At 48.7% G+C, this 24,850-nt stretch overlaps 1 protein-coding gene across 3 annotated transcripts; it reads right to left on the bottom strand.

Annotated features, from left to right (window-relative positions):
* Positions 1–3,108: 3,108 nt before the first annotated feature.
* On the bottom strand, positions 3,109–24,453 carry rps6kc1 (ribosomal protein S6 kinase polypeptide 1). Of its 3 annotated transcripts, none has more exons than XM_077551933.1 (16): positions 24,192–24,453; positions 23,373–23,408; positions 22,922–23,042; positions 22,569–22,684; positions 22,412–22,508; positions 21,867–21,920; positions 21,416–21,787; positions 21,219–21,340; positions 21,060–21,158; positions 18,505–18,552; positions 17,068–17,200; positions 14,880–16,346; positions 13,759–13,848; positions 8,827–8,909; positions 6,825–6,920; positions 3,109–6,048 (listed from the first exon to the last, which is right to left on the bottom strand). In XM_077551933.1, the coding sequence occupies exons 1-16, from the start codon at positions 24,291–24,293 to the stop codon at positions 5,947–5,949; spliced, it is 3,138 nt and encodes a 1,045-aa protein (XP_077408059.1). In that variant the 5' UTR covers positions 24,294–24,453; the 3' UTR covers positions 3,109–5,946. The 3 variants fall into 3 exon arrangements, with proteins under 3 accessions (XP_077408059.1, XP_077408058.1, XP_077408060.1); XM_077551932.1 differs by having other exon boundaries at positions 21,216–21,340; positions 24,192–24,452; XM_077551934.1 differs by lacking the exons at positions 3,109–6,048; positions 6,825–6,920; positions 8,827–8,909 and adding an exon at positions 13,023–13,476 and having other exon boundaries at positions 21,216–21,340.
* Positions 24,454–24,850: the final 397 nt, after the last annotated feature.

Below are 24,850 nucleotides of genomic sequence, written 5' to 3'. Positions count from 1 at the left end.
CCGGATCGCCCGCTTGCCCCCGCCTCTCCTCATCCCCCAGTCGGCGACATCATCACTTTGCCGCAACGACTGTCAAAATGGATGAGACGTCAACTCATCAGTCTTCCTCTCAAGCTCCCGTTTCGCAACCCCTGGACGGAAAGGGGGTGTGGTCTGGCTGAGCCTGGTCTTTGTGCGTGTGTCGGAAGAGGACGCGGCCCGTCCCATCGCCGGCCGGCAAGAGGCCACGCCTCCAAGGAACAGACAGATTAGCGGCTGGCTTCTTTGCTCCCGGCGCCACATTGGCGGGAAGGTCTCCGAAACAGGCGTCAGTTCCCCTCCGGGTGGCCGCCGGCAAAGCCACCGGATCCCACCCCTCCAATCCGGAAAAAGACGAGATGAGAAACGGATCCGATGTGTTCTCCATCTGCACTTGTGTTATTTCGCCTTCTCGTCGAACCTCCAAGGTCAAACGTGCTTTGGTTGTTTGAATCTTTTGGAAAGATTTTTGGTCTTCCTTCAGGCACAACATTGACGCTTTTGGCCATAATCAACGTAAACTGAAAGTTCCTTCGTGTTGCTTTAAAGCTTTCACTGTAGCTGAAGCGTTCTTGGCCTTGAGGTGTTTGTTTGTGGGGGCAAGCGAGCCGCTGAGGCCTCTCCCATCAGCAGCGCGGCCAGAAGAACGCCAAGGCCCAGAAGGCGGCGCACGCACGGGAGGGGAGGGAAGAGAGAAAGGGGAAGGGGAGGGGGAGGGGGGGAGGGGAAGCGCGGTGGAGCCGCAGAAGGTACGCGCAGCCGAGCGTGAACAAAGCGTTGAGACAGCGCGGGTCCGCAGAGACGAGCGCCCGGCTAATGCCGCGTTAGCGAGCCGCTAACGGCGTGCCTGCGTGGCGGCGCGTGGCCCTTCCACACGCATCACGGAGGCCCACAGCGCAACGAAAGGAGACACCTCAGGTCTCGGGGGGAAGCTATTAGTAGTGACACGTCTTTTGGCCACCGGTTGGCGCTCCTTTAGCGTCGGAGCCTCGATGGCTTTTGGTGAGTCACGCGCCGCAACCGCAAATGCCATGTGGCGGGAAAGGTGAGCTCCAACAACGCTCAGAGCGCCAACCGTAACCGACCCGTGGCGGGGCCCGTGGCGGGGCGGGGCACCTCGGCTAATGCCGCTTGAAGTCCACTTTATGGGATGTTAAGTCTCACTCGCTCGTCTTCAACAAATCGCATTTGTCGGCGACATCATGGAAACGTCAGCGTCCGCTTTACACGCAAATTCAACAGTTGCGCCGATAAACGCTGTCAGTTGTTGATTTTTAGATCATTTTTTTTTATCCTGGAGGCCATTTGGCCTTTTTTGCTCCTGTATTTTTCAGAGCAGAAGTCAGAAAGAAAAAAAGGACAGCACGTCTTGCGCTTCGGGACGGATGTCGGCTTTTTACTTTCAGCAGTGGAAGACCGGTACGATTTTTTCAAGCCGATACCGATATTGATTATTAGTAGTCAAGGAGACCGATAATATTTCTTTCTTTGTTCTTTTTTAATGTGCCAACGTGCGCCCTGCGGCGACATTATCGCGACTCGTCCTGCTCGCATTGACGATCCCAAACATTGACGGACTTCCGTCACCTCGACCAGTCAGGGTTTCAATCGACATCTTTTTTTTAATCTTTTTTTTATATTATTCACACAAAAATGCTACGTACATCCCGCTGAAGTTTGCCTTGATTTGGTGTTTGCCGTCACATGCGGCTGAGTTGACTTGCGTTGCCAAATATGGTGCGAAATAGCCGCACTTGTGGCGGGAAACGGTTGGGATCGTTTGGCGTTTCGAATTGCGTGCAGGCGTGCGTTTGCGCATGGTTTTATAAATCTCCGTTTTTTTCTGCGTACGCGAAATTTGGGTTTCGTTCGTAAGTATTTTTGTAGGCCGAAGTGTTAATGCTTTGAAATCCAGATTGAAAACGTTTTTTTTTCTGCCCGACGACTCGGGTCTCGTCAAGCGCTTTTAAAATCCATCTTTCCAAAATCATATCCTTGCTACTTGCTTTTAAATGTTTTAAATTTGTGTTTTTCTGAATGTCTTCAATGATTTTTCCTTCCTTTCAATGTTTTATGGGAAGCAGACGATCATCAGAGCATCGTAAAAGTTTGACATCATTCGTTTACGTCACATTTGACCAAGTTTAAAAAAAACATGTCGCTAACCCGAACTTTTGTATTTCAAACCCAGAACGGACGGACTGCGAGGCAGACGCGCTTTCCACAAGCGCCACCGTGCCGCACCTGCTCGGCCCAAACAGAACACCAACAACAAAAAGAACTGCTTACCTGGACCAATTCTGTTAATGCTGTCGTCTCATGTGTGTGTGTGTGTATGTGTGTGTGTGTGTGTGTGTGTGTGTGTGTGTGTGTGTGTGTGTGTGCGCGCGCGTAGGGTATGAAGGTTGTGCGAGCGTGTCGTGAGTCGCGGGTGTAATGAAGAGGCATTGTGTCTCTTCATAATGACATCATGGCTCTGACAGAAGCTGGAGAAGATGCCGGAGGTTCTCCGAGCGGAACTCTTCAGCTTGGCGCAAGAGTGTGTGTGTGTGTGCGTGTGTGCGTGCGTGCGTGCGTGCGCGCGTGTCACTCCCGAGGCTACGCAAGTCCTCCTGGGCTTTGTGAGCGAAAGTCAAAGCGTCAAAGACAAAAACAAAAGTTGACCACAAGCAATCGAAAGCAGAGGGCGGGCCGGCCATTTGGCTGCCGCTTGCGTGGAAAAGGCAACGTGCGCGTGCGTGCGTGCGTGCGTGCGTGCGTGGACCACAGTAGACATCAGTAGAGGGGGGGGGGGGGGGGGGTCATGAGAGCGGTCCAGGAAGTTGGAGGAATATGTGCGGGGGGGTCAACGGGGCCTGCGGGCTTCAGGGAGTCGAGCTCTCAGGGCTCACCATGAGAAGTGTTGCATCATGGGAGTCCTTGGCGTGTCCTCTCCATCTTGCCTGTGAGCGCGCGCGGGTGGGAGGGGGTTCGGACCCTTCCCTGCGGCAAAGACACTCGCGCAAATACACACACACACACACACACGTGCACCTTGGACAACTCGCCACAACATCAAAACCACTCACAACACAAAAAGTCGACAGTAGGTAGGATGGAATTTTATTATTTATTTTTATTTTTTTATATATATATATATTTTTTTATTATTATTGAAGATAAGATAAGAGATTAGCATCGCTGCAATGAGACGCCACCGTGCTATTTTATTTTGGGGAAAAGTGTCAAATATATATATATATATATATTTCAACAAAAGCAAATTAAATTGAACTGACAAAAATGACCAAAACAAATTAAAAGTTGTCATGTTTCGCTTTTGTCGGGGTTGGATTTTGTTTATTAAGGTTATGTTTGTTGTTTGTTGTTTTTGTTCCTGATTTCTTTCTTGTCTCGTTATGTCTGATCACGTCCACCTGCGTTTCTTCCCTTCCCAGTTTGTCTGGCCAATCGGCGGCCTCGGCCGATTGTGCGCCGCAGGTGCGTCTCATTAGTGCCGGTGTATTTAGTCTGTTGTGTTTGTGGGGTTCTGGTCGGTCCATTGTCGTTTCCACCTTTTGTCGTTGGCCGCAAGTCTTGCGACTTCCTCGTCGTGCGACTTGAGTTTGCCTTGATTTCGGACTTTGGGGTTTTTTGTCGGCACGTTGTGCACCAACTTGTTTTTGTTTCATTAATAAAAGCCTTGATTTTTGGACTTGACCTCAACCTCCTCGCTCTGCCACACACACACACACACACACACACACACACACACACGGGTCCAAAACCACAGCCAACCGTGACAAAAGCATTTTGTAGTCATCACAAAAATATTCCACATCCTCACTGGGGCTCCAAGTGGACATCATTTGATTTCTGCAAAAAATATTTTTAAATCTTAATTTACATTTATTTTGTATTAAATCTTTTTTTTTTTTTAATTAAATTCAATTTTTTTTTTTTATCTAATGTCTGAGAATTTTAAAAATGAATGTAATTTTCTATGTATTAAATCATGCACTATTTTATGAATGAGTTGTTTGAACTCGGGTCAGAAATGAGAATCATATTTCATATCTTCACTAGCGTGCAAAATGAAAAACATGCCACAAACGTCACACGCGGTTCGTCGACGTGCTTCGGCAGATTCTGCGCTTTTGCAAACCGCATTTTTCATTTCATTCCGTTTCAGACAATAACAAAAGCGACAAACAAAAGCGACACCGTCGGGTGTCACTGAAGCGCAGGAAGCGAAGCGACGTCTGCAAAAACACGACATGATCTTTGTAAAGGCTCCACTTTGATAGGTCTCATCAGACCGCGCAGGCCCACCTCACGCGGCGACCTGCGAGCGAGCCTGTGAAATGCACGGCGACATCAAACGCGCGCGGGACGAGGACGACGAGGTCTCGGCAGAGACGGCGGCGGCAGATTGACAGCCTTCTCGCGGCCACCTCTCACCCGGGGCGCGTGCGCTAACGAGAGACGGGCCTTATGACGAGCGCTAATCGGCGCAGACGCTCGACCCCGCCGCCAATGAGGCGGGCGCGAGGGAAGGCAACTTGCCTGACCCGCGCGTGTGTATGAACGTGTCATGGCGGCTGACGGGAGGTTCACGTTGAGTTCACGCCGGCTGTTAAGCCGACTTCATCTCATCACGTCCTTCGCACTCTTTCAACGATTATCGCACTAACGACACCCGAGGGACACGCCAAGCACACGCCAAGCACACGCCAAGCACACGCCAAGCACACGCCAAGCACACGCAATTGATGACGGCTGAAGACGCCGCCAAATGGACGGCGTCGGTCGATATCAAGTCAGTCGCCATTGCTGGCTTTTTGCTTGCTTTGTTGGCGGCCATCTTTTAGAACATGCATTGAAAACTGGATTATGAAAAAACTACGAAAGATATGAACTCATTCAAAACCCCCAAAACGTTTTTTTAATACTTCCCTCCCCAAAACGTCTTTCTACGTTGTTGTTTTCTGCTAAAGCATCCAGAAGGCTTCGACGCGGCCTCTGACCTGAAGAGGCGGCTTAAAGCAATGGTGGTTATTACAAAAAAACGACCAACAGGTGGTGGCAGAGCATAAGAGATCAACCAGGGCCATGTTGCAAAAAAGCTCTTTTCACCCACATTTGTGGATCATGATGAAACTTTTTTTTGCTCCTGATGAAAGGAGAGACTCGAATCTTTTCTTTTGGTCGCTTCCGTGTTTTGATAGCAATGGAACACAATATTCTGTGGGCGGGCCTTGCAAAATCGGTCCAAATCCAGTCAAAGAGCCGGGAGCAAAGGGGGTTGCTTCAGTCAAAATGGCTGCCAGTCAATGAGTTAAGAGCACATCGAAACGAGCATTTTTCTCATACTGTGAGTGGCCCAAAAAAATGTTGCAGTGGGCATGTCGGGTGACGCGCGGCACGACCGCCGACGTCTGCGGTCGCCGCCACTTGCCGGAATTGCGGGAAGGAAGCACGGCAGCACCCGGTCGCTCAGGTGTGTTTATTGTTCGCAAGGCTAGTGAGGATCGCTACCAACAGGAGGAAAGACAACGTTTGCAATGCACCGACAGTTTTCAAAAAAAAAGTTTTGCGGTCGATGCCGATCACGTTGGCATTTTACACGACAAGCGGAATTCAGTGCACTTTGTTGTATAAAAGTCCAAAAATGTGCTGAGCATGCAGAATTGGGTCCCGTTCTGCTAATAATGCCCAACGACGACTTGGCCGTGTTTGGCTTCTCCACTTGCATAGTCAAAACACCTGAAATTGCCGGCGGGCACATTGCAACAAGAAGTGGAACCTGCGCCGCCGCCGCCGCCGCCGCCGCCGCCGCCGCCGCCGCCGCCGCTTCACAAATGACGAGAAGACTTCAACAGTCAACAATCCAACGTACGAATGTCTTGGCACCGCTTCTGTCATTTTCCCAGCATGCATCTGCAGCATCTACTTGCTCCAGTCCACTTTGGCGAAGAAGGGGTGCGACCTGATGTGGTCCACGCCGGCCAGCCCCGCGCCGAGTCGCTCGCTGGGGTTGAACTGCAGCAACTGACGCAAAACACAACATTGTCACGACGACAGACGGCATTTTCGGGACACCTTGAGTGTGTGAAGGCTGACGCGGATCCCCGTCGACGTATTCCGTGAATTCACACCAATGGGGGCGTTTGTTCCAAACTCCTGCTTTTCCCAGAATGCAACATTTTCTCTTTCATTCCAAACGAGGCCCAATTTGCCACAATACTTACTTGTCCTTCATTCCCATCAATTGAAGCAGAAAGTGGCAGACATTTCATAAAGAAAGCAAAGATTCAAGAAAGAATTTGGAAAATGGCTGCTCTCTCTGCTGAATGAAGTTTTCAGGAAAGGTCAAAGTTGATGCTAAATGTTTGTTCACACGGCGTTTATGCCACGCTAGTAAGGAATTGAGAAAGTTAGAGTTGACAATGATGGTTACAAAGAGTACGAAAATGGAGTCATAGATTTGTGTCGAGGTCATTTTCTGCCCCTTGGTGGCATTAGTGTTTCATGTTGGTGCCGGAAGCGCGACTTCTTTTTTACCCAAATTCACAGCATTTGGTATTTGGAACATGAAACGACTTTTTTGTTGGCCGTCAATGAAAGATTTGTTCCCACACGCGTTGTTGCAAAATGTTTTGATGCTAATGTCATGTGACGACTTTCGTTCGTCTCGATGCCTTTAACGGCCTTCGCTGGAGCAAAATCCAGCGAGTGACTTCAAGGACCCTCATCAAGTGTGTTCAGTTGAGCCGGACTTTCCTGTTTTGGGCTCAAAAGATGGCGGTGATGCTTTTGCCGCTCACCTGCTGCAGCAGCGATCGCGCTTCCTCCGACAGCGACTCGGGGACGTTGAGCGCCGTGTGGCGTCCCATTCCCGCTGGATGGCGCTGCAGCAGCGACTGCGGGGCGAGATGAGCGTCAGACAGGAAAGAAAGAAAAAAAAATGGCCGGCGAGCGAGCGAGGGACGCCCGCTGAGCCTCCGACGCGGCGCCTGAAACAACAACGGCGGCGCTCGGCTTGGAAAAGACGCACGCAGCAAAAACACGCTGTGTTTGGAAGAGAACATTTTGAAAAAGTTGCCTGCGATTTCAAACAGCAAATGAGTGCACGCGCCCGGAAATGGGAGCAAACCAAAAGCAAGTCAGCGAGCACAAGACCGGGAAGTGCTTTCCAAAAGCCTTATTGTGGAAATAATTGACAATAATGGGCCGCAATCAGCGCCGCGCCCGCCACATCTTGCCAGCAAACGGAAAAAGCACACACAAAACGGCCCAGATGAGTGTGCGTGGCAAGCTGTGCCCCCCCCCCGCCCCCGCCCCCCCCGCTGGATCTGTTGCCTCACTCGCGCTCTCCCGATACGTGCTGCAGGACTTCTGGCCCGGTTCCTGGCTGCAGTCAAGACGGCCCCGGGCAAGATCTTATCCTGCAAGGATCAAGAGACAACATTTGCGGCGGTGTGTGCGCGCGCGCGTCTTTGCCAGGACGCCGCCCACACGCAATCATCAAAGGAGACATCTGTGTGACTGACTTGCTTTTTTTCCCCAGGTAAGCGAGCGTGCGCGTTAAACCCAATAACAGCCGCCACCGGTGTTTGGGACACTGACGGGCGCGTCGCTCGCTTCGCTGATGGCCGATAAGAAACGGCGGCCGCCGGCAAACGCTTTCAATTGAATCGACAATGACAAATTGAAGGCCTCGCTTGCAACATCGTCTTCGTGTGTGCGTGGACGGCACAAAGTCGCGCGTTCAACACACTCAGAGTCCATTTGGGCCAAACCAATCTTAGCATGAAAAGTCCATCAAAGGCTTTCAGGGACAAACGATGGCTAAAAAAATGTTGACAGATTTCATCCTTTCAATTTCCCAATTGTCCGTTTTTGAACAAAACTATTTTAATCATGAAGTAATCGATTAGAACCGTTGACCTTAAAATTGTGAACATTTTCCAATTTCAGCCACTCAACTGTATTTTTTCTGATTTGTGTCGATCGTCATGAAAGCAGAAAAATGATCTTGTTTCAGTCTTCTGTCGATTTTTTTCTTTCAATTAATTGAATTGAATCTTTAAAAAAAGAAAGTTCTATTTCCAAATTCCTTTTTGACGAAGCACAAAGAGAAATGAATTCGGATTCAGTTACTGCTTTGGTCTGTAATGTGAGCAAAATAATATGATTGTCTTTCCCAAACTAAAAGCAATTCTTTGATTTTGCTTCACAACAAACATAAGCAGATTATTGCACTGTTGAGGAGCTGAAATTCGGAGCAATTTTAAACCATTTGCGGATGACCCAAAATAACGATTCGATCATCGACGAGTCGCTGCAGCTGTAGTTTGTTTTCTCACATGAGCGCGTCGGACGCTTGCAGACAAAAAACAAACTGAACCGAAGCCGAGTTGCCCCCTCGTTCCAAGCGATGAAGAGCCGGACCCTCGCTCGCACCCCCTCGGCCCCCACCGGGATCCCAGCCATCGGCGCAAGCCGCCCGCTCGCTCGTCACCTTCGCCGTAAGCTTCTGCGGCCGCCAGCAAAGCGGCCCGCGCAGGCCCGCGGAGGCCCGCGGAGGCCCGACCCCCTGGCCCGGCAGATGGAGCGCAAGCTGGGGGAGAAAGTCACACCGGCACCCCTGGCACTCACCTGCCGCCCCAGCGAGAGGCGGCAGCCAAGACGCACCTCCGCTCACGCACGCGCAATCTGGCAAGACCAGAACGAGTGCGGCAGCTGAATGACAATCCGGCCGTCCTCGTCAAGGAGAGGAAGAAAAACAACAACAAAAAAAGTGACAAAGAAAGAAAGTGGACCCACCGTGCTCGTGAGCAGCTCAAAGAGGATGGCGCCCAAACTCCACCAATCGCACGCCGCCGTCTCCTCGCCGATGCCGCCCACCTCTGAAAACAAAACGGCACATCCTCAAAGTCCAAAAACAAGACATGAAATGTGCTGAATGGGCGTCGGCTACTTGAGTTTGAAAACACTCCACATTGCGGCCGGCCGACATCTTGAATCGCTCGCTGGCTCATTCAAACCCGCTCACGCGCACGCGCACGCGCACGCACACACACACGTCTCATAAAAGCGTGATTTGCATGACAAAAAGCCGTTAAATTGAGGAAAGCGTCTGTGCGGCAACTTCACGCCATCTGCATGACCCGACCTTCCCGCGGCAAACGCACCCACAGCAAACGCGCACCTTTTCACGCAAATGCAGGTTTTGTTGTCTTGCGGGCGCAATTTGACGAGTTTGGCTCGATTAACAAAATCATTTGCCAATCGTGACCTCGTCGTCGTCGTCGTCGTCCGCTTCATCTTTTCAAGGATCCGTGCAAGAAAACTGGACACGGCGGACATTTTGTGGCAAAACTGCCCACAAACAAATACGCATTTTCAACCATTTTGAAAAATGTTTAGACACATCACGGCTGCCAGGCCATTGCAATTTTTAATCCTAACTAATCGCAAGTTATATTTCTTGTAAATGTGCAATATTGTTTTTCATTCTCTTTTGAATGAATTTAAGCTTTGACGCGGTCTCTGACCTCAACAGGTCACTTAAAGCAATGGTAGTTATTACAAAAAGCGGCCAGGAGGTGGCAGCAGAGTATAAGAGATCAACCAGGGCCAGGTTGCAAAGAAGCTCTTTTCCACATTGTTTTCAACACATTTGTGAAAAATGATGAAACTTATTTTAATGCTAATTGCTGCAAAACGGAAACAGATAGAAACATCTTTTTTTTTCCTGATGAAAGAAGTGACTGGAATTTTTCTTTTGGAAGGTCCCAATAGAACACAATGTTGTGCGGGCCTTGAAAAATCAGTCCAAATCCAGTAAGACAGCCGGGAGCGAAGGGGGTTGCTTGACTGAAAATGAATGCCAGTCAATGAGGTCATGTTGGGATCGTTTTTCCTTCAAATGACAAGAAATGAATGACAATTTTATATTCCTATAATTTCTCATTTGGAGTTCCTGATTATAAAATGGCCACAAGATGGCGGACAGTACCAGAAGCGATACCGAGCCGTAGCTGCTATCCGTCTGATACCCCAAAGCGATTTTATGTTTAGGTTGCTTCCTGGTTCGACTTGCCAGCATCAAAACTCCAAACTCAATAGGATGTCATTTTTCAAAATGCTTGTCAATAATCACAAAATGGAAATTTGCCGAGTTTGAGGGCAAACGACAACAAAGCTCGCACTTGCTCAAGAGCGGCAAAGTCAAAAAGTCTGCAACGCGACCAGCTCCGCTTGGCACCAGATGGCTTCTCATGGCGCTCGACTCACACCCGGGGGGGGGGGGGGGCAGTGTTGAGGTTGGGGGTGTTCACCCGGGGGGGGGGGGGGGGCAGGATGACCCCGTGTGTGCCCACAGGTCAGGCTCCTCAGCTGGGGGAACACGAGAGACAAAGACCCCTCGTCTCCTGGAGGCCGCGTGTGGCTCTCTTGCAGCCAAGGTTACAACAGGGCGAGCAGAAACACACACGCGCGCGCACACACACACACACACACACACGCACACACACACACACACACACACACGCACACACACACACACACACACACTTGAAGCGAACTGAGCAACCGGTCTTCAGGGCTCCGAATGTTTTGACAGGCAAGGAGAGAAGACGGTCATTGAACGGACTAGTGATACCTGCGTAGCTCCTCGCTGGAGGGCCGCTAGCGAACGCACACGCAGGCACGCACGCACGCAGGCACGCACGCACGCAGGCACGCACGCACGCACGCACGTGTGCGTCTCAGAGCAAGGTCGATGTCATCACAATGGATTAATGTCTGAGGGGCCGCAGGGCGAGTCCAGTGAAGCTGGCTCCACTTACCGCTCTGTCAGAGCGAGGCACGGCGAGGCGGCCAACGAGGACGGCCATCAAAGGCGGCCACAGGCCACAGGTCACAGGTCGGCCGCCCGCCCACCGTCGGGCCTTCAGCTCGCATGTGTGCAAAAGACTTGAGATGGAAAAACCAAAGGAGGGACGCAACAAAAGCGCGCGTTGCTTCACCTCCGCCTCCTCCTCTTTTACGGCAAACAGTCGAGCGCTTTAAACGTTGTGCTTTGTATCTCAAAGGTGGTCTCGGGTGGGCCGCAAGCAACTCCGGCTCTCCGCGACAAAACGAGCTCCGTCCAAAGTGGAAGGGAGCACAAATACGGCCAGGCGGCTCATTTTGCAAAAAAGGGCTTTTGGATCATTTTGGTTGCCTTGTGAGACTTTTTTTTTTTTTAATCACACAAAAGCTTGAGGTCAGCTTCAAAGGGATTCTGTTTTATTTTTTTATTGTTCTTAACGATAGGATCAAGCCAAGTATCAGCTAGGATGATTATTAGTATCGGCCCTTTTTTTTTTTTAATCTGACGGTTAATTCAAGATTTCAAACTGTGTTAACCTTATTTACATTTTCAACTTTCAACTTTAGAAGAGATGCTGCTGACCTGGAGAACGGTTTGATTATTATTATTATTATTATTCTCCTGAAATGAAAGCTAGTGAAGTTGAACATTTCCGGTATTTTGGACGTAAAGGCCTGTTCAAGTTTTCATTGAACTTTTCAAGACAAATTGATGACATTTTGTTGAAATTTGAAAACAAAAGATGTCTCGGATTTCAATAAAGAAATGCAAATGTGAAAAGTTGTTCAATAAACAGATGCTTTAAAACATTTCAACAAGTGTTGCAATTTTTTTCTCCCCTTTTACTAAAAATGAAGATCAGCTCCAAATATCAGTTATCAACCTCATTGACTACTAATAACCAGTATTGATTTAAAAACAAAAAAATCTAACACACACAAATCAATGAAAAAAAAAGTGTTCTTGCCTCCACCTCATAATTAGAATGGAATTTAAAAAAGTGTCATTTTTTTTTGCTTGTGTTTAATTTCGTTTTGACTCATTTTGCCATCTGATGATGTCCAAATGGTGAGAAAGTAAATAAACAAACAGATGAAGAGCGCGCCACTGGATTTTTCCAAGTCCACTCCCTGTTTTGCTGTGAATGTGTGTGCGCGCTTTCAAAACATGTTTCTCTCCTCCTTTCGCACACACACACACACACACGCACGCGCGCACGCAAACAGAGAGCGAGAGCGAGCAGACCCCCTGCTAGCTCTCTGGCAAACACTCATAAATCTGTCATCAGGAATGAAGCCATCGAGCTGACCCCGTCTGGATCAACAGCAACACATAACAAGGGCGAGAGAGAAAACACACACGCACACGCGCGCACGCACGCACGCACGCACACACACCAGTTGGTGTTTGCAACTGCAAGCGCGTATACATCAAATGCTTGCATGTGCTGAACGCAAAAAGTCGTTGGAAACGGCAGCAAAATGGCAGCAAAAAGGCGGAAGAGGCAACGTGAGGGCGCAAAGAGGGCATCACACGCCATCTAGAGGCCGAATTGATGATTACAACCGGATGGCCAACTGACCAAACAATTTGGGATGAAGGTCTTCAAGCTCACAATATGATTTGGGGGATGATCCTCTACATGCTTTTAAAATGAAATATATTTGGCTGTAAGGAGATATTATAAACAAAGCAAGTAAGCCGCAATAGCCCCTTGTGTGTTTTTTATTTATTGCATTAAGGCACAGGATTATTCAGATGATCGTCTTTGGGTTATTTCATCAATTCGATGCCTCAGCCTTGCTTATTTATTGCGTTGATCTTTTGACAAACTATGGATCATTTTCAGTTGCTGAAGATTTATTGACGTGAATTGATTGGTCCAAATAAAGACAAGCATAAAAGGCAATAATATTGTCTATAATATAATTTAGTTTTTGTATACGTGCGTGTGTGTAGTGGAACAAATAATAACAAATAATATAAACGTGATTTTAAATTCTTTCCACACATTTGAACTGAAGTATGTCAAATGTTAAACATCTATCTCATATCAATAAAAAAACTAATAGAAGAAACACACTGAAAAATATTTGCTACTATTTTTTACGCGGCCATGAGGGGGATTTTTTTTTTTCCAACGGTCTTCCTTTTTCATTTCCATGTGCTACAAAACGTGCCAGCGTGCAGTGCATTGCAAATGACAATAAATGACTTGTCACTTCACCTTCCTGCAAGAAGAACGCTCGTGCTTTTATGCAGGGCGAAACTCACACACGCCAACTGGCCTCAATCTTGCACAGCAGCACCCTCTAGCGGCTCACAAGACAATTACAGCTACATTTGCTCCCTCCAAACTTTCAACATCTTATTGCATTTTTTCCAAATATGAGAATCCACTTGACAAGGACAAAAATGGTCATGTGTGTGCTTATTGCTCTTATAGTGTGTGGAGCACATTATTTGAATCATTCAATTAAAAAATAATCATCTGCCTAGAAGCATTGACAGGTTGTTTTTATTTCGTTTTTTTTCATTTTGCTTTTCAGCATCACTCTGAAGAAATGTGCGCGATGGTGGCAAGACCGCAGGCAAATCTATAAAAGACGAGCACGAACAGGTTAGCAAGTCATCAGCCAGCCAACCCTCACCTTCTCAACCGCTGACATCCACGTCACTCACCGGGAAAGGCCCCACCTTTTCAAGCCATACACACTCAAAAGTCACAGATAATACGATACAACATGAAGATGATGAAGCCAAGCGGATGCAAATCCTCCCTGCACCTGCACGTGTACTTCTTATTGTGTTTAAGAATGCAAAATCAATTTCCATCAACTCAAGTCAACAAATCTGGAAGAAGAGCCAGAAAGTCTTACCTGGCGCGCAGTACATGTTGGCGCTGGCCTCTTTGTCACATGACTCCTCCACATCAGTCCAGCTGCAGAAGTACGTGAGCTGAACATGACCTGAAAGCAAAACATGTTTTGTTTTTTCGCACCCGGCACAGTCAAGTGTCAGTGTGACTTGGCGCTTTTCAAATGTTTGCTTTCCTTGCTGGCAGTGGCTCCTTTTTTGCGCGCGCCCGCAACGGCGTCCGCACGCCGCCTGGCCGATTACTCCTGTTTAGCGGCTACCCGTTAGCGCCGTCATTAGAACTAATGGTGTCATTAGGTAGCCGTGGCCATTAGCCCAGGCTAGCCAGAATGATGCGCCGCGCTACTTGCTTGATGGGCCCTTTGCAACAATAATTACCGCGGGGGAGACTAAAACAGCCACTCAGCTAATTAGACGCTTGTTGATAACGAGGCGGCGAGAGATGATTGTGGGAGGACAAGAGAAGAAAATGGGGAGGAATTTGTGACCTGGTAAAAAGGCGGCCTTTCGTCTTTATTTTGCTGGAGAGATCGGCGCTGATGAGGGGGCGGGGCATGGAAAGTGACTCACCTCCCAAGCAGCCATCTTTCTCAGTGTCAAAAGGACGCAATTTATTCTTGTTACAATTTGAGAGTAACAACGAGTGATGTCTTTATTGGCGTGTGTGATCAACTTCATTGGTTACTTGCAGCACTGCTTGCTTGTCTATTAAAAGTCACATATTTTAGCCTTTCGGTCTGCTAGCTTAGCGCCAACTCTAAATAGCATCCACGTTGCGACGGCAGACAATACAACGTTACTCACGGTCACATAGTCCTTATCCTCTGCGTAGAATGACTAATATTAGCCATACTGGTGAGCTGAAAATCAAGCAACTCACTCAGTGCCAACAACGTTTTAAAACGTCTTTTCAGAGTCATTGAGTCCCAGGTAGGGCTGTCGCTATCCAATCTTTTTAGAATCAATGATTCCATCAAATAACCGCAGCCCCGTCACTTCTTTTTATTTCTTATACTAGTTCTCATAGTATTATAAAATAGTACGTTGAGGATTTCTTTCACTGTAGCAAAATCTGTTTCAGAGTTTGTGCCTTTGCGCTTCCCCGCTACGTCTGCCGCCTCACCTTGTCGGTCGAGGAGGATGTTGTTGGGATTGAGGTCCCGGCAGATGATGCCCTCCTGGTGCAGGCAATCCAGCGCCGTCACCATCTCGACGGCCCAACACCGGACAAAGTCCTCCGGAATGCGCACCTGCGACGCGGCCAGCGACAACTCGTCCAGTTCGGCAAACAGCCGCGATACGCCTACGTCCCAGTCCACCGCCTCGGCGCCGACTGCTGACCACTCGCCGTCCGAGTTTGCAGGCTTCTCACGGGCCTGAGGTTGAATGTTTTCCATCACATGCGAGCGTGTTGCTTGGTCAGGACCGGAGCTCGCCGCCGGCAGGCCCGCCTCCAGCCAAGAGTCGTTATTTTGGCATGCGGGTTCAACTGGCACCTTGTCCTTTTGTCCAAAAGTCAAGCTGTAGTCGTCCCAGAGGGAGGTCAAGACGGATGACGGTGCAAGAGCGGACAAAGATGAAGGCTCTTCCTCTTCGGCGAGCTGTAAAACATCCGGCTTGATGGATCTTTGAGGGGAGGTCGCGACCTCAAGGCCCGGTCCCAGCGCGGAAGCTTCCGGTTGCTCTTGCTGCGAGTCTGCGGCCCCGCTCGGGACGGGCAGATTGACCAGCAGGTCCGGCCGGTGACCCTCATCCTCCACTGCCGCCTCTTGAAAAGAAATGACCGCCACTGACTCGTTGGACTCTTCTGGTCTCTGATCTAACCCCTGCAAGTGCGCGCTGTGGCCTTTGACCTCCGGAGCAAGCTCCGGAAGGTCCTCCATGGGTCCTTTATGGGAGGGGGGCTGCTGCTGCTGCTGCTGCTGCTGCCCCCCCCAGTCGAGGCAGGTAACCTCGCTGGCGCTGTCTTTGCTGTCGATGCGGAAGAACTCCATGGGCGTGTGCTTGGAGCGATCCAGCGATGGCGGCAGGTGTACGGCGTCGCCGGGGTCCCGCCCCTCGCCATCCCGCCCCGCGTCAGGCAAGTCGGCGAAAAAGCGGAGCTCCCGACAGCCGCCGGGCGACGACGGGCTGTCGTCGCTGAGCAGCGAGCGGCTCTGCGAGGAGGCGGCGGTGGTGCCGGTGGTCCCGTCAAACGACACTTCCTGTTCGCTCCTCGCTTCCTCGTCCGCCTCAAGAGCGTCCGGCTCCACTTTCTCCTGCTCGTACTCGTTGCAAAGCGTTAAATAACTGTTGGTGCATTCCTCCTCGGAGGTCGCGCCGGAGTCGGGGTGGGCCGCCGCTTTTTTGCCAAGCCGGGCAAAGGGTCCGCTTTTACAAGGAGAGGCGGTCCGGCCCTTGACGTCCTTGTTTACATGCGCCGCAGCAGGCCCGGAGCTGGGCCGGGCTGAATCCGCATCCAAGTGCGGCGCGCCACACGGCGGCCAGCGGACGGCCACCGTGTGGCTCTTCTGGATGAAAGGAATGTCGAAGCTCTCATCCGGATCGGAAGTGCGCAGGTACTTCCCAACGTGGGACCACAACTTGCCGCCTAAACGCAAAACGGGAGAAAAAAAGGCTGCTTCATTTGTCAACTGCAAGCCAATTACACTCGTCAATACTTTGACGACAGCATTTTGCCAAGTCAAATGCGGAGAAAGAACTTCGATGGGTGACAATCAGTTGGACTCTCTGTCTTGTACTGCCCCCTGATGGCCAGAATAAGCGGCACAACGTGACAAAAAGATTTTCCTCATTAAAATGCAAAAGACAACAATTTGGGTTGTGTTTTTTCCATGTATTTCAGTGGGAAAAGAGGATTTGAGCTTTTAGAACGTATTTGCTATCAAGCATGGTTCACTTTTTGCGGCTCCGATATTGTGTGTGCAATTTTGCATGGATTTTTTTTTTATGAAAGTTTGAACATGGAAGGTGTTTAAAGAAAAGACAAATGTGATAACTGATTGGTGGGTCGGTTCAAGACCAGAGTGGCCCGAGGTCACATTTGACCCACCTGGCCTACCCGACCTCCAAAAAACCCAAAACAATATTCAATGAAAAGTCAAGTGAGGCTTGAGTTGATTGCAAGTGTTGCGATTCGCACCCGCAACGCGCGCGAGGGAGATGTAAGGCGGCCCAGGTGTTGGCATAGCTCATGAAGCGCGGCGCCACCTGCTATCAGAATAATGAGCTGCGGACACACGCCCATCTCTATCAAACATCTGCCCGGGACAAGGACACGCCCCCAAAAAAGAAAAAGCAAAGCAGCTCACCCTCGGCGTGCTGCAGCAAGAGGAAGACGGTGTCCTCGGACTCGATGAGCTTCTTGAGCTTCACCATGTGCGGCACCGAGCGAGGCGTGATGCTCTTCTTCACTCGGCTGCAGTCGCTGCTCTTGCGCAAACCCTGACCAGGAGCACAAGACCATCAGACGCATTTTGGGAGGTGCTTCCGATCTTGCTCACGTTGTTTTCGACGCTTCCTCCAACTTCCATCCAATCAGTCAACATTTGCGGTGCACGAATTAGCCTACCGGAACTTATCCTCTTTTATTTGATGCTATGTATTTGAACAAAAGACATAACTTGGCTAGCTTTATGCTAACACATAATGACAGCATTATTATTGATGATATTTGCACACAAACGATACCGACACGCGAAGGCATCTATTCTGTATCCTCTGTGAAAAACAACTAAAAACACTGCAGTCTACTGAGTCCCTTACAGTTGTGAAACTCTGATTTGGTTATCGTCGGGTGACAAACATCATGGCCACTTTTGGGTTGAAACAAATGAGAGGCGGAGTTCACCGTATTGCCGCGACTGCTACAATGTGGACTGCTTGGATGTGCGTGTTATTATTCTTACATATATATTTAGTTGAAGAAAAAGTAGGTCCTAAGTGTTCAAATTGGGAGCCGAGCTGTGTCGGTGGCACAGAGCTTTAGCTTTAGCACACTGGTAATGCTTTGTGCTGCCAAACTGGAGGGTTTGTGTTCAATCCTGACTTGCCCCATTCCAAATTTCATTAATTCCTTAAAAGGTCATTCGCGTGATCAAAAGACTTGAAAAGAGAGTTATGTTTATTGGGGTGCATTCAAATAGTTGTAATGTACAGAATTTTTGAGTGAACTTAAAGTATCGTGAGACTGAGCCTGTGTCCGCTTTTTTGGAAATGAAAAAATGCTCATCCTCCTTCATGACTGCATAACTATGATGATGCCCCCTGGTGGTCAAGTTGCACACAGCAGAAGCCGCTTTCATCATTCTTTACATTTGATTTCATGACGTTAGTACAGCAACGAGGCAAAGTGAAGTCGAGCATTGTCGCCTAATGCCAGTTATGCCCCGACTCAAAGTCACCGGATTCATCAAGGCACACAAGAGTGTGCGACTTTCAAAGAGACACACACATCACACATCAAGTTCACATTGGCAGCAAGTGTCTGCAGATATGGCGCTATATGAGCGCGCGTGTGTGTGTGTGTGTGCGTGCGTGCGCGTGAAGTCATCTGTGGCGCGCTGCGCGTTGACATCTGGCACGCGTCTCACACCTGAGAGCAGAGGAGCTGACAGGGGCAGGCCCATTACAATCAATTACAGCGGTCACACATTGGGGCGTCCCTGGCACACTTCACACTCACAGTCAGGACAACCACCACGCGGGACACGCACGCACGCACGCACGCACGCACACGGCGTACTTACTTTGACGACCAACATCTCTCGTGTTCTCTTGTCCATGACCAAAAGAACCTGCGGTGGAAGAGTGTGATTAATGTGCAGCTTATGAACTTGTTGCGTGGTGTTGTCGGCCGATGGGCTGCCGGCATTCCTCGCCACCCGCAAAAGAAAACTCGCAAAATGAAGATGAAGCCGTCAGGCAATGTCACAGCCACCAAACGCTCGTTCAAGCACATTAGGGATCAAATTATTAGCTGATTAGCCGAGCAGATGGCCACCGACAAATGCGCTTGCGCTCAATTATTCACCAAAGACAATTTCAAGCTTCCACATTGCGATACTTGCATCCGTTTTCACTTCCCAAAAAATCGACATTACAAAAAATTGAGTGTAGACGCACAAACACAACATAATTAGCATACGTCTTTTTTTAGGATGTTCAATTCTAGTTGACACAACTAAGAATAGAACTATTTGTTGGTTTTGTGCATGTCCTATTTTTATTTCTACTGTGGACGTCTGTAAGCACATTTCAATGACGTCACATGAAATAGGTTTGCTTATCATATGCACATATTTGCCACTTTATTAGGTCAAATGCACGTCACGCTGATCATGTGCTCCTACTATGGATTTGCACATGCATCAAATATGATCAACTATTACAACCTCTTCCACTTTAAAAGTGCTCATTTGGAGTTTTTAATTCTCATCAGTTACATTCCAAAAAATGGCCACAAAAAGTGACATACACAAAGTAGTTAGCTTTAGTTTTCACTTTTTTTTTTTCTTAAATAAATGTTTTAAGGCTGTAAAACCCCTCACTACAAACTTGATACACTTTTCTCATCGAGGCATTTACATGTTCCTCAACATGTTTCTCAACATTCAACTCTTCCTAAATTGAAAACAATGAGGTCGACTACAGTAAAGAAAAAAAATCAGCAAAACAGCAAAGCCGTGAAAAGTGATTGTGGTTATCGCGAGGACGCACTTTACGAGGAGGACGTACGAGGCTGCTTTCTTTGTGATTGAATTATTTGATCGCACGTGTCAACTGTTTCAATTACGGAGCAGATGTCGCCGACGCCATCCGTAAATCTGCAGCTTCCTTTGGCGTGCGCCGCCAGCATCACAATTTGGAAAGTCGGCTGCAGGCTGCGCCGGGACGCCATTTCTCCCTGGCATCTTCATTTTCACCTCTTTTGCGTCCTAACATCATCATCGCTCTCGTGCGACATCATCGGCGCCTCTGGGGAGTTTTCAGCATATGTGTGCGACCCGCTGACTGACTTTGTGCGTGCGTGCGTGCGTGCGTGCGTGCGTGCGTGCGTGCGTGCGTGCGTGCGTGCGTGCGTGCGTGCGTGCGTGCGTGCGTGCGTGCGTGTTCTCTCCATGTGACCCTGGCTGGGACCAAACAGGTGCAGGCTAAATGGATATGAATGGAGATGTGAGTAAACAGAGCGGCGGTGCTGGCCAGGGCGCTAATATAATTAAGACACGAACATCAGGGAGGGGGGGAAAGTGTAGGGAGTGGCGGGGGCGGGGGGGGGGGGGGGAGATAGTAGGGTGAGGAGCTCTCTCCATCTGTCTCCTCTGTCCCCATTAAAAGTGAAAGGCGGAAGGATGAGACGAGGACGGGACGCCGCCTTGAACTGCGAAGTGATGAGGTGTCAACTTGCGCACGTCTTGAGCGCGCCGGGTTTGTGTCCACTTTCTGCTTTGGGTTTTCAGCACACGCGTGTGTGTAGGATGAGCATCATTGATTCAGTGTTGTGAGGCGCTTGCCAAGTCATTTCATGGCTGAGTGGTGAGTTTGCTTCGCCGGCAGCTGGCTGACAGAAGCAGCAACCCAAACTGACCTTGGTGCGAGTCATAACTGATGCTAAACGTGTACACACGCGCGCACGCACGCACGCACGCACTCTACTATACGATCAAGTCAATCTCGTATGTTTTATGGCCGAAGGAGGAGAGGAGACACGGGGACGAACTGTCCGTATCGGGACATGATGCAACTCATGTTGCACTTGAACAAATGTTTGTGTTTCACTTCGACGCTGGACAATTCACAAACGTGCATTTTTTCTGTATGACAATTTGCTGGACGACTCGCCTATTCACGCTTTCCGTAACGTCCTAAGATGCTCGTCTTGATGTCCTACTCCCAATAAATTAAGGCTCACTTTGCATTTTTCAATGTCTAATTCTTAAACGAGAAAATGGAGACGGGTTGTCCCGCTCAATAGAGACAGCGACACTGTCTCCGAGAGGACAAATGGCCTTTTAACACTTGAGCTTTAGGACTGAAATGTGTGGAAATATCTTGAAAGTAAAAATAAAGGAAGAAAAAAATTGGCATTCAACAATTGTCATCACATTGTTCTACTTCTGCTTTGCAGCCAACAGAGGATTAGTTGCCCAAAAAGAAATAAAGTGAAATGTGAGTCATACATGGGAAGGCTGTATTTAGGATCCATTTGCAACATTTGTGTCACAAACCCTGCGAATACTGTATGGTAACGTTGTTCTGAATAATAAGAGCGAAAAGTTGTTTTTTTAAAAGATCTTTTGCTGACCTTATCGATGACGCCCAGAACCCTGTAAGCGCCAAGCTCATCGGAAAGACTGTGCTGGCTCCCTCGTGTGGCGGACGCACAGCACTGCGCCCCCAGCACCTGCAACCCAAACAGTCATTCAGAGCAATCCAAAAAGAACATTTGGCTGCGTCTCACCACGGCTTGTGAAGAGCCTTGGCCCATGTCGCTGCGAAGATGCTGACTGGATATTTGCTCTGCTCGCATCAGGTACTCAGCGGTCTTCTTCTTCACTGCCTCGCGCCGCGTGGGACTGGGCTCACCTGTCGTGGTGTCAATTCACTTAAAACAGGATTTTGTTGGACAGAAATGATGACTTTGCCTGTCCCAAGTCTGACCTTGAACCCCTTGCAGCAGCAGGTCCACTCCGCTGCGGTAGAAGGAGAACGCCGCCTGGTAATCTCGCTCCTTCTCCTTCTGCGCGGCCACGCGGATGAGCTCGCCGGCTTTGTCCAGGTAGTCGGCCTTCAGCTTCTCCTTGAGGCCGCCGGCTTTCTTGGAGAAGAGCGAGGCGCGGCCAGGCCGGCTGACCTCCGGTGCGGGGGCGGCGGGCGACGGGGTGCGCAGGGAGGGCAAGCGAGGACTGCTGCTGCTGCTGCTAAAGCTGGCTCTGGCGCCCCCGTGCGGTTGCTTTGGGGAGGTGCGGCCCGAGGCCATGCCATCGTCCAGCTCGACCAGAGAGTTCAAGTCGCTGCTGTCGCTGGACGGGCCTGGAAGAGGTACGGATGGAAGAAGCAGACCGATGCTGGAATATTAATCGAACCGATGGCAAGAATAACTCATACTTACCTCCATACTCGGATGTGATTGTCAAATCTTCAGCACAGCTCAAATCTCTTTGAACTGAAGAGAGAAATCCAAATGTCAGGGTCAGGAGAGTACAATCCACTTGAATGTCTTTTCCTTTCGATTTGTGAGTTTGTTTGTGCGTTACAGGTGAGCTGGAGCTGGAATTAGAGTGCCTTAATTGTCCAGTTCTACTCTTGACTTTGACTTTAGCCAATAAGAGTGAGTACGGCCAAAGGAGAGCATCTACCTTCATCAATATCCGCTTTCTATTAATCCAGCAGGTATTATAGACTTCCTCAAATAAAAGTACTGCTTTGGCACCATCTTGAGGCCAAGGAAATATGTTGAAGGAGGGGAGGAGCTTCGTCGAAACAGTCAGTCCGTTTCTAGCAGTCACATGACAACATTACGCCCATTTTATTCTTTGCTTAAGTCTGTGATTTATACTAGTTCAACATTTAAAACCGTTTTTACTTCTCTTTTTTAATGAAGCTGGACTCACAGCATTCATTCAATCGAGAGCAATTGCAAATCTGACCACCTACCATCCGAGCTGCAGTCCGACAAAGTGTCGTCAGCCAGGAACTCGGCGAAGGGCTCGGACGGTCCGATGAGCTCCGAGCCGTCGTGGAACTCGCCTCCCTGGACGGGACACGCGGCAAACTTTGGCATTGTGCTTCTTGATTTGTGCAAAGGTCTCACCTTGAAGAACTCCTGGATGTGCTGACTGCTGTACAGAGCGGGAATGTTGGCAGAGAACTGCAGCAGATCCTCCAAGCACTGCCTCCTCTCCTCAATCACAGAGTCATCGAAGCGACCTGAAAGTACGTGAAAGAGTAAACCGACGGTAATCAATTGAGACAGGGTTAGCATAGCATGCTGCATATCATTGACAGTATTGATGAAAGTCTAAAAAGGGGGGGAGAAAACATTCCCATAATACAGTCAGGAATGAAGGGAAATGTCATTTAAAATGCAAAAGGAGCCAAATACTTTCAATGAATGTTCATTGCAAATAATATCACTTGTAGGAAGACGCAAAGAAGAATACTTACCAAACACTTTGGCCTTGGCAAAGGGAGGAAACAGCTCCGATTGGCTACAAACTTTCTTGTGCAGCTGACAGAGGTTGTGGTGAAGTTTCCGAAAGTCGCTGTACCTTTTCCACACTGTTATCTGGAGAATGAGTGGCAGAAGGCACAGTGGGGTGTTGTGAAAGAAATCGTACAAGACCTTTACTCAAGCTCCACGGGTCCATTTGCTACTTTTCATTATTGCTTGTGCTTTGCCTCTTTCTTTCTCAAGACTACAGGCTGTAATTGACATCATGCTGAATGCATTAGCACTGGTGCAGGCCTGGGAGGAGTGCATTCCTAAGTGGACGTCTTTACTGACAAGTCTAAACTCTTCTAAAGAAATGTGTCTCTGGGAACGGTGCGACCAAATAAGTAATGAGTCATTACCACACAAATGATGTCACCGATTAAAAATACCTGCATGTCTTACCTCTTGGACATCCTCGGGGTTCTTTCGAGAAATGATCTGTGTTAAAGCAGAAGAGTGGGAAAGGAGTCAGGATTCTAATGCAATTCCAAATATGAGCATGGAGGGGGACAATGGGTGCCTTATAGTGAATGACCAGGAGCGAGCCAGAGATGTCGCCAGTACATTTTAAGATGGTGAAGATCACCTAACGATTAACTTTCTGATCAACTCAATCCGCCTGTCTAAACAATCATAGTCTCACATTTTGGTTGCACAAATGACGTTCGTGTAAATTATAAGCGGTATTTCTTCTGCGTTTCACCGCTACGCAAATTTTGGGATTTCTACGTACGTAAATGACGTTTCTCTGCATTCCACGCACCCAGCCTACGCTAGATTCGTACTTTTGAGGAATGGCGTTTCCTCGGTATTCCTGAAACACCGCTACCCATAGTTCGTATTTCGGAGTATTAAAAACAAAAACTGGAACTGGTCATTTATCAAATATATCCCAACCACATTGTACAATCCAACATCATTTGTCTACTTTAAGCGTAGTGTTTCTTCGTGAATCGCTTCACTACGCAGTTTACGCTTGACAATGGGTCAGGCTCATTTATGGTTGTTATGGTAAATGCCTATTCGCAATTACATAACCCGCGAGGGCAGAAAAACACGTCACTGGTATTATAGGAAGGAAAATAACCAGACACCCCAAAAAAGACCAAGTGATATGTTGTCGTTGACATTGTTAGTCCTTTTGCATCCTATTAGCTCCACTAGCTTAGCGTAGCATTATCATTGTTAGCCATCGCTGTCAATTGTGCGAGCGCCACTCACCCGCGCGGTCACTTTGTACACGGTGTAGCCTTTCCGGTGCTTCGTGGGCTCCGTGACGGTATAAAAACGAGCGAAATCCCCGCTGTCCCGCTGCGATATCATCCTGAAAACAACATTGCCGAAAGCTAGCCGCCGGCTAAGCCGAACAAATCCATTCACTTTGACAGCGGCGGCGACGAAACTCCAGCGGGAGTGACTTCTCTCTCGCTCAGCATAATCTTTGACACAGTTCGACGTTAAGTGTGAGAGCACGTGACGTCAGGGGCAGGCGTGCAGTACCTCTCGAACCATGCTGAACATCGCCGAGGGTCAATAAAAAGGAATGTGTTTTTTTTTTAAATAAAAATAAAATATTTTGCTTACATGCGACTTTTTTCTTCTTCTTTTTTTACTCTCATTCTCTAAAATGCTCTCACACATGCAGCACGTTTATCACTCTTCAACGCTGAGAGCAAAGATTTTGCAAAATGTGAGCTGACAACAATGGCTGTCGCATCAGATTTTTTTAAAGCTATAAATAAAATAAAATTAAAAGATAAATCAGGAAAACCGAAGTGGTGAAAAACATTTGAATGCTATACTGTATCTCCACAAATGAGTTGCTACTTGTCAGCATTTGCACGTTTTCCAGAAATGATCTTGACGCATGTGTCATGATT

Source organism: Vanacampus margaritifer, chromosome 19 (genome assembly GCF_051991255.1).
Source record: "Vanacampus margaritifer isolate UIUO_Vmar chromosome 19, RoL_Vmar_1.0, whole genome shotgun sequence".
NCBI lineage: Eukaryota > Metazoa > Chordata > Actinopteri > Syngnathiformes > Syngnathidae > Vanacampus > Vanacampus margaritifer.
Note: the sequence above shows the minus strand (reverse complement) of the source record. Positions and strands in the feature narration are given on the sequence as shown.